The 10,115-nt window shown below is 21.7% G+C and overlaps 2 protein-coding genes and 1 pseudogene across 2 annotated transcripts, besides 1 other annotated feature; 2 read left to right on the forward strand and 1 right to left on the reverse strand.

Annotated features, from left to right (window-relative positions):
- Positions 1-2,473: 2,473 nt before the first annotated feature.
- Positions 2,474-3,786, forward strand: PBANKA_0216741 (annotated as a pseudogene).
- Positions 2,474-3,786: a sequence feature (lysophospholipase, putative, pseudogene).
- A 2,275-nt stretch (positions 3,787-6,061) lies between these two features.
- Positions 6,062-7,998, forward strand: PBANKA_0216761 (reticulocyte binding protein, putative; the record flags this gene model as incomplete). Its single annotated transcript, XM_034565796.1, has 2 exons — positions 6,062-6,116; positions 6,215-7,998. The coding sequence occupies 2 exons, from the start codon at positions 6,062-6,064 to the stop codon at positions 7,996-7,998; spliced, it is 1,839 nt and encodes a 612-aa protein (XP_034419884.1).
- Positions 7,999-8,546: 548 nt separating this feature from the next.
- PBANKA_0216781 (fam-a protein) lies at positions 8,547-10,115 on the reverse strand (the record flags this gene model as incomplete). The annotated part of the gene is made up of 6 exons (XM_034565807.1): positions 8,547-8,651; positions 8,845-9,078; positions 9,157-9,266; positions 9,432-9,501; positions 9,581-9,833; positions 10,000-10,115. 6 exons carry the CDS (start codon positions 10,113-10,115, stop codon positions 8,547-8,549), a joined length of 888 nt encoding a protein of 295 aa, XP_034419885.1.

The following is a 10,115-nucleotide window of genomic DNA, read 5'->3' on the forward strand; positions in this document are numbered from 1 at the left end:
TATATAACAAGTTTTAAAAATGTACCCAGATCACAACAAATATATATATATATATAACATTTTTATTTTTTTGAATTTGTGTTTCTCTTATTATACATATTTTTTCTATTATATGAAATTCCTAAAATTACGTAAAAAAATAGAAAATGCCGAAATAGTTCCTACATATAAATGCTATAATAAAAAATTATTGTTTTGTTTCTTATTTATAATAATTGTTAATGTTGGTTTTTTAAAACGTAAAAATCCGTTTTATCAAAATATTAAATTTGTTATTAAATTAAATTATTAAAATAATTTAAGGCCGCTTATAACTTTAATAATTCTATGCTTATTTAAAAAAGTAAAACAGAGAAAAATATAGAAATTTACACAAAAATGCAAAAAACATGGAAGAAACAACGTTGTATAATAGTAAACAAAAATATAAAATACAACAAGCATATATGTATATTATCACAAATATATCTTATTCCATCACTCTTCCAAAATAAACAATAAGGATAGTATAAAGCATCTTCATTTACGTCGTATTTTCATATAAAATATTAAAAACACAATAAGTATGTATTAGTGCTTCGTCAGTGCACAATAACGATGCTACTTTTTTATGCAAAAACATTATGTCGTTAAAAATATGTTAACTGCCTATAAACTGCAAACAAGTATTTACTTTCTTTCAAATGCTCATGATTTGAGTTGAAAACATATATAATGTCGTATTTATAAAAATTAAAAGCATTTGTGGGCATGGTGAAAATTATGCACCATATTATCACCAATTTTTAACATTTTGTGTAAGTCATAAATAGTTATTGATGCTAAATTCATATGCAAAGGGATAATGTTTTATAATTATTTAAATATAACTCGTATGTGTAAGACATCATCATTATCTTATTGGTTATATATATTTAACAAATTGCATAGCCAACCAAATGCTATTAAGCCATAAAAAATTAAATCAAAACAAAACCAAGAATACAAAGCATAGAGAGAAACCATTTATTAAGCATTTTATTTACTATTTTGTGCTTAATTATCTTTGTTCATAATTAACAGCATTCCTCAAATCCAATTCAATGTATTTTATATAATAATTCAAATATATTTTTAAGAAAATTATTTTTTGGATATTCTATATAACGCACATTTTTATGAACAAATATAACATAATGTTTTTTAGGGTTTATAATATATCGAAAAATATAAATAATAAAATGTATTAAACACACTTATTTTCACGTCTTGATAATTTAGAATATTAAGAAAACCAACCCTTAAAACACAATTTTATATAGATTTTGAGAATATTTAAAAATAGAGATTCTATTTTTTTTTGTTCTGCTATTTGGGATCGTTTTTATTTTGTTAATGTATGCTAAATATAATAGTATATATATTAACTCAATTGTGATAATAATTAAATTATAAACACATAAAATGAACAAATTAACTTTTTAAATATGTTTATAAAGTTTACGGTTAAAATTATATCATAACTTTTAGCAATATATTTTTAAATATAGACAATAATTTTGAGGTAAGTAAAATATTTATTACTTTAAATAAAAAAAAGATGTAAACATTTTTATAGATTTCTTGTAATGTATAATTAGTGTCATAAATCATTAACAATTCTAAAGTATTATATCTATTAGTAATATTTCTTTCTAGGAAATTATTATATTCTATACTTGTTATAATTAAAAATTATATTAGTAATAATATATATAGTTTTTTTATTTATACCAACTTAAATGTACTTGTTATTATATCGAAGTAAAAAAAAAAATTGGGGGTTGTTTTTTTTCGTCGCTTTTGCAAATAAATATGCTATGCGTATTGTATTTAATCATTATTATTTCCTAAGTAAAACAATTATATAAATCATTATTTACTAATAAAAAATAATACATGGAAATTATATATTTAAATATATTTTTTCTTAGACCAAATTTGAACTACCGAAATTAAGAAAATTAAATAAAACAAAAAATATATTAACGGAAAGCAAACGATATATAATAATTTGTATTCATCTTATTATATTAATTGCAATTTCATCTGGTTACATGAAATACTAGTAAAAACTTCGAAAATAAGATAAAGAACTATAATTATACATTTTTTTCCATTTCTTATAATTTATTTACGATTTGTCATATTATTGTAATATACATGCAATTCTATTAATATTATTTGATAGTAATTAATATGTATATAGAGTTTGTATGTATAAATTTATATAAAGCCATAATATGATTTAGTATAGTATAATTTTTTCTGTTAATAATATATATAGATATATTTGAAAATTAAAATTTTAATTATATATATATATGTAGATATATCCATTTTATGCAAAAAACAAAGACATTTACTATTCAAAATGCCTTATTAAAAGGAAAAGTAATATATAAATATATATTTTTAGTTGTATCATAGATTATTATATTCCATAATATTGGTGATGGAAGAAATTGAATTGAATAATCCTGAATTAAGAAATACAAAATATAATTTAGATGGTGATCCTAAGACAGGTTGTTTCTGTAATAAAAATGGTTTACTTTTAAAAACATATGGGTGGCTGATTAAAAATGATATAGGAATTATATTGTTATGCATGGGTTCAAATATCATGCTCGATTAACTTTTATGAGAATAAATTTAAAAATGCCAAATAACAATGAGGACTTAGTAGTAGGCAATAATAATTACTATATTTATAAAGATAGTTGGATTGAAAAATTTAATAAAATGGTTATTCAGTATATGCACTATATTTGCAAGGACATTGGGAATCACAAGCATGGAAAATTTAAGAGGAAGTTCTAATAGTTTTGATGATTTAGTTGATGATGTAATACAATATATGAACCAAATTCAAGATGAAATCTCAAATGATAATCAAACAGATGATGAATCTCATAATATAGTAACAACTAAAAAAAAACTTCCTATGTATATTATTGGGCATTCGATGGGAGGAAATATTGCTTTAAGACTATTACAATTATTAAGGAAAGCAAAAGAAGACATAATTAAGGAATGAAATTCAAATAACTATAAAAATTGTAACACCATGCTAGAAAATTTTACTAATGTTAATGAAGTTGCAATGATATGAATAATTCTAATGATTATAATTCCGATAATTCATGTGCTAGTACCTCTGCTACGACAAATACTATTGCTAGTGATAAAGATGAAGGATTCTATAATTATTTATATAAATTAAATATTAAAGATTGCGCAACATTATTTGGAATGATGAGAATAAAAACAATATTGAATGATGGAAAAAATTCATTTAAACATTTTTATTTACCTATAGTAAACTTCATGTCTCGTATAGCGACCCATGCACTAATTCCGTCAAAATTTCGTTATAATATATCCAAGTATGTTGCTAGTATATATAAACACGATAATTTTCGAAATAATAATGGAATCAAATTTAAATGTATGGCTGAACTTATAAAGGCAACGATCCAATTGGAGTGTAATATTAATTACATTCCAAATGATATTCCTTTATTATTTGTGCATTCAACAGATGATAGTGTTTGTTCTTATAAAGGGGCAGTTTAGTTTTATAATAAAGCAAATGTTAATGAAAAAAAATTACACCTTGTTGATGATATGAATCATGATATAACGATGGGGCCAGGAAATGAAAACATTTTAAAAAAAATTATTGAATGAATTTCTAATTTAAGAAGGGATGATGAAGATGAAATAAATGGTGAAATAGAAGATGAAAAAGAAAATGAAACATAAAATGCCCCTTATAATGTTTATATTAATTATTGTTTTGTTTTTTTATAAACATAAATGTAACTTTTTCGATTAATTTTTTAAGTCAAAACATAAAAAGATAATAATAAATATATTATATCTTTTTACATTGTATATATGTTCTTTGTTATTTCAAATTGTTTTTTTAAATTAAATTTGTATATAATGATTTTAGTTGGAATTTGAAGCTATATATATAATGTATAGTTATATATAATATTTGTGAATTAATACGAATTAAAATTAATTATGTAATAACTTATAATTATCTTCATGTTCTTATAATTAATAAAAGGGTAATTAAAATAATATTTTTTATATTTATTATTTGCTGTTTATTTATATGTAAGACGATTTTAAGGACAAAAAAACGAAGAATAAAATTTAGAATTAGAATATAATTTTAAAAATAAAATGTTGTTGAAGCAATTTAAATATGATGGATTTATTACGTAAATTTGTGGAAAAGCATTATTTAGATGTGTGGATATATTTTTTTATATAATAATATTTCTTAATGAATATACGTATTTCATAAGGAAAATCGACAGCTGGTTTCTTAAATTAACAATATATATTTTTAAAATTATAATATTACTACCTTGCATATGTAATATATGTTCATTTATAATGTATTTAGATTATTTGGTCGTGTAGAAGTTATTCCACTTACTAGCTTTTATATACAATTTTATCCTGAAAATTTTATAAGTGTGTCATATAAATATTATAATTGAAAAAATATATGAACCTTTATAATATTTCAATGGGATTCTAGATTATATCTAAACTTCAGTTGTATAAAATACAATTTTATAATAAAAAATATATATCTGTTAAAAATGATCAAATTGATTCGATCGCAGCGTGTTTCTATTATTTGTATATTTTTTAACATATACATTGTTTAATAAACATTATTATATTTCTATTTATATATTTGCACAAGAACATATTGTATAATATTCTAAGAGATGGATATAATTATTATATTCATTATAACAGTTATATATATATATATATATAATTTTTTTTTAATTTTTACTTACATATATTTAAAGAGTTTTTTTGTTATATTATAATAGCTTTAATAAAATCAAATAGACAAATAAGTATTATCAAATAATAAAAAATTCAATAAAACATAATCCCCAATTTAAAATTTTGACCCCTATAAGTCATATTGGAGTGCGCACATTTTAAAAAATATAAGATGTAAAAAATGTATTTTTCAATATATTTAGTGTTTTAAAATTTTTTTATTATAATAATATAGAAAAGTCCTACATTATATTTAAAGATTCCATATATGTTTTTAAAAAATTTATGTTATATATTGTGTTAATAAATCCATTACCTTTCAGTAATAATATATATAACGAAAAATTAAAAACAACATAGATATTTTCTCAAAAAAAAATTTCAATATTATAATTTCATTGCACTTTTCTAAAATAAAAATATCCAACATGATGCAATAAATTAGAACAAATTTGTTTTAAGGAAAATTTTATATATTTAAGATTCCCCCTTAAAGCTATTAATCATCTAAAATTTTTAGATAAAACAATAATATATAAAAAATTATGTTAAAAGTAATATATTTATTTTAAATGTTATTATAACTAATTTATGTATAATTATACATAGTTTATTTGTACCGCATTAAAGTTATTTAGCTAATTTTTGTTGTTGTGCATTATAGTTTCCGTTTGTTACATATATGCACATAAATTTCGTGGTTTATTTATAAATCTGGCAACTATATTTCAATTCTATTTTTTTTTTCTTTCATAAATTCAATTTATTTGATTTTTATATGCTACTACTTTGATCCTTATAATATTTTTTTTGTTTTTTATAAATCACGATAATTACAATTATAAGATAACTAATTTTTTTGACAATATATTTACGACAAATATAAATAATCACGTTAAGCTTTTGGATTACTATTATATATATATATATATATATATATATATATATATATAATTTATTTTTTTTTTGTATTTGATTTTTATATTTGTACTATAATTTAGAACAATTCTAAACATAATATAGATGCAATATTTAATCTACACACATATAAGCATAAATTTATATTTCATATATATATACAGTTTCTTTTGAATAAAAAAGCACATAATATAAAATTTGGAAAATTCAATTAAAGAAAATCAAATTTCATCCAAAAATATAATTAAAATTAGACTATTGTCAGCGGCCCCAAAAATTTATTTATTTCATTTAAAATATGGGGAATTGTATATATTTAAAACCAATATTTATTATTCTATTAATCTATGCAGGTAATAATAATTATATTTGTGTATATTTATCCAGAAAAGTATATTTTTTTTTTTCGATGTAAATGTTTTTTAAATTTTATTTTGCCATTTCTATATAGGTATGATATATAGGAGAAATGTCTGGTCATATGCACATAAAAATGATTCAGAAACAACTTCTTTTTTATTTGACGATAATATAAGTCTAAATGCAAACTCAAAAAATTATCAAACAAATGAAACCAATTTAAACAATCCACCAATTTTAGATGAAAAGTTTCATGATATCGAAAATAAAAGTATAAATCAAAATGATATTAGTAATACAAGTAATCCATCATATAATAATCGCATGCTAGAAACTGTCCCAAATTATATAAACGATTTAAATAATGACAAAAATAAAAATAAACAGTTAATTAATACTACGATTTCTTTTATTGATCGTCCAAATGCATATATATTAGATGATAATATACTAAATAACATAGGTATCATATATGGAGAAAGTAAAATATCGTTAGATGATTATTATATACTAATACACTATTCGATTCTTTTGACTTATTTTCTATATCAATTTATGTATTTTAAAGATCATATAGACGCTATATGGAAAGCATATGATCAAGTTAACCGAGAAATTAGAAATGCAGAAGAAGAGTGCGTAGATAAGAGGAAAAAATTAGCACACAAAATAGACCAATTACAGGACGTCATTTATAATTATAAAAATAAACCAAATAAAGATGATGATAAAACCTTAAAACAAATAACAACTGAATTTATTCATTGTATGAATGATAAATTCATAACAGTTTACCCCAGTATCTTCTACATGAAGAACTACGCTGATTTCGTATATCATTCTGTAAAATTGGGCACTGCTCGTTACATGGACTTATGTTATGAAATTCGTTATAAAATAGTTAAAACAGAATTTGATAATAAGTTAAATCGAATTAGAAAATCAGCTATTCTGAAATCGAAAGAATATGTGGATCTCATAAATAAAGTAATAGAAATTGCAAATAATAACGAAGAATTAAAGAATGTTATATATCCACTTAATTTCATTAAAAAATACATTGAAGATATAAGAAAAAAAAGGGAGTCTTTCATAATCATGTTAAATACTGCATATACTCTATTAATTGGAATTAGTATAAATACTAAAAAAATGAATTATAGTAGTAAACATGAATCCATAAAAAGAATAACAGAGTTAGCAGATGCCTATGCCTATTTTAATGTAAATTATAAAAATATAATTGACCTAGAAAGTGTGTATAATAATAAAATCCAAGCTTTTAACAATGTTCTTAATTTTATGCCACATATTTTAATTGGAAAAATAGATATATGTACAAACCATGTGGTTCCAAATGATGATTACGATTTCAAAATCATAAAGCCTATATCTATATTAAATAAATTAGAAAATATATTTTTTAAGGCATTTGGTTTTAATTTCAATGAAAAATATGTCAAAACCCCTTTAGAAATACCTAATAGTGAAATTAATCAGATAATATCAGAAACAATAAATAATATGAAAAACTTAAGTGATTTAATTAAAAAAATGGAAAATGAATATAAACAAGTTGAAACAAGACATAATATCGAAAATACAATTAAAAAACTAATTATTGATGTGAATTTAAATCAAGTACAAAATAAACTTACAGAAGCAATACAAAAAGCTAGAAATTGGAAATCTTTAAAAATCGAAACTAAAAAAAAATTAGACAATGATAATAAAACAGTTCTTGAGTTGGAAACGAAAATTAAAGATTTATGCGGAAAATTTACAGATAAACTTAATAATCCACAATTTATGAAAATATATAAAAATTCGCTAATAAAAAATCATATTATATTGGAAACTTCCACAAGCATTTAAATTTTAATATATTTATAGTTAAAGGTAATCATATTAACTGGTCATAAAAGACTGCACATAATACGTTTCTTTAATTAATAATAAAAAATAATAAACCAACAGTATTGGATTTGACATAATTTAAGGTTCAGGGTTCAGGGTTTATGAGTATGAATTTAAAAATTTCCATGAATCTTAAATAATACTAAATCAGTTAGATTTCGTTTATCATAAGTAATTTAGTTCGTTATGATAATTAAAAAATACATTTTATGTAATATTATATGCAAATATATGAATTTTCATATTACATATAAAGATGACAGTGCTCAAAAGGATTATTAAATTCCTATGGTCAGTCGATTTTTCATGGTTATAGCAGTAAGAGTATTACTAATATGCTAAGGTAATTCAAACATATATTTTTTTTATAAATTACTTCACATTAAAAAAACCGTATTAAAAATTTTAAAAGTTGCAAAAAGGCACCATCTAAACTCCTACATAATGCTATAACATACCATCGTTTTCTGTATATATCCAATAAGATGTTATATAAAAATATATGTTTATACATTGTAAAAGACATTTTTTAAGTGCATAAGAACTATCAACTTTGATGCTTTAATTAATCTATTAATAAACATTGGGACAAAGGGGGCATTCACATGCATCTACGAAAAAAATGGATAAATATATATAAGAAATGTTCCAATTTTTTGGAAGATGGATATCATATGTTATAAATTTGCGCATTTATTTAGAGTATATTTTTTGATAGCTGTTAAAATGATAATAATGCACCAAACAAGTAAAGTGAATGATGAAATAAGATTATTATGCTATTAAATTGTTTGAATTTCTTACAGAGGTGACATAGGTAATATCAATTAATTCGTTGTCTTTTTTAATTATAAATCCAGATAAGTTAACAAATTTTTTTTCTAACTCTTCCTTTTTAATACCCTCTTCCGAATTAATGTCAATTTTTAATGAATCTGCAATTTCGGAGATAGTGTTTATATATGTTTTCGGATTGGAATTGTTGTGGTCAGTTATATTTGTTGAACCACAAACCATTATAGTCGTGTCTTTTGATATCTACAAAATGGATAGAAAAATATATCATTTGCATAAAATATGGTGTAATCATTTAATATGAAAAGAAAGGACTTTTACTTCAACTTTTGTGACTAAAGCATAGGCATATTTTGGAGATGATTGCGCCGAATTTTGGTAATGGTGTTGTATCATTATTAAATTTGGATTATATACACGAACAATTTTTCCTAAACAAAATTATAAATGTGCATACATGAAAATAAAATAGTATGGAATTAACACAATAAAAAACAATATTCTGTAGAATAGAACATTGGCAATAATAAAGAAAGAAATGATACATAAGGAGTAGCAACCTTGCATTAAATTTAATAATTATTTTTTCTATATACCATTAATAAAGTTTTCATCATAATATTGATCACCATGTGGATTCCATAGTTTTTTTACTATATCATTATACTAATGGCAAAAAATATATAATAATTTTTTTATTTTGACTTAATTTTATAGCTTGGAATGTTTTTTCTTTAATTCATACCTTATCGGGGTTTCGAATTTTAAAATTAAGTTTCTCAATATCTGCGTTTTCATGCTTCTTAAAATATAAGTTTGTATCAAAATCAAGATCAGTAATTAAATCGTAATTATCTGTATTTGTACCATGGTATTGTAAAAGTGACACAGCTATATTCATAAGTTTTGTTGCTTTTTCAGTTTCTTCAGGATCTGTGCATAATAGGGGGTTGTTTTGTTCATGTCCTTTATCCGGGTGATTGTTGGGCAAAGCGGATCTGCTTTAATTATTGTTTACATTTTTAATTGCAAAAAAAAAATTTGTAAAATGGTATATTAATTATCCAAAGTTATACAGGTGTGTATTTGCATAAATATGTATATAATATTATCTTATATAAAACATGTATATGTATGGCTACATATATTGGCACATCTTATTACACAAATTTGTCTAGAGTAACATTTCCTGGGGAAGGTTCAGTTGCAAGGGTTTGATCGTTCACATATATGAATACGCTTAAAAGAGACAAAAAAAATTTAATGTATTCTTTATTCAT

The sequence above is a fragment of the Plasmodium berghei genome (genome assembly GCF_900002375.2).
Source record: "Plasmodium berghei ANKA genome assembly, chromosome: 2".
Classification (NCBI taxonomy): Eukaryota; Apicomplexa; class Aconoidasida; order Haemosporida; family Plasmodiidae; genus Plasmodium; species Plasmodium berghei.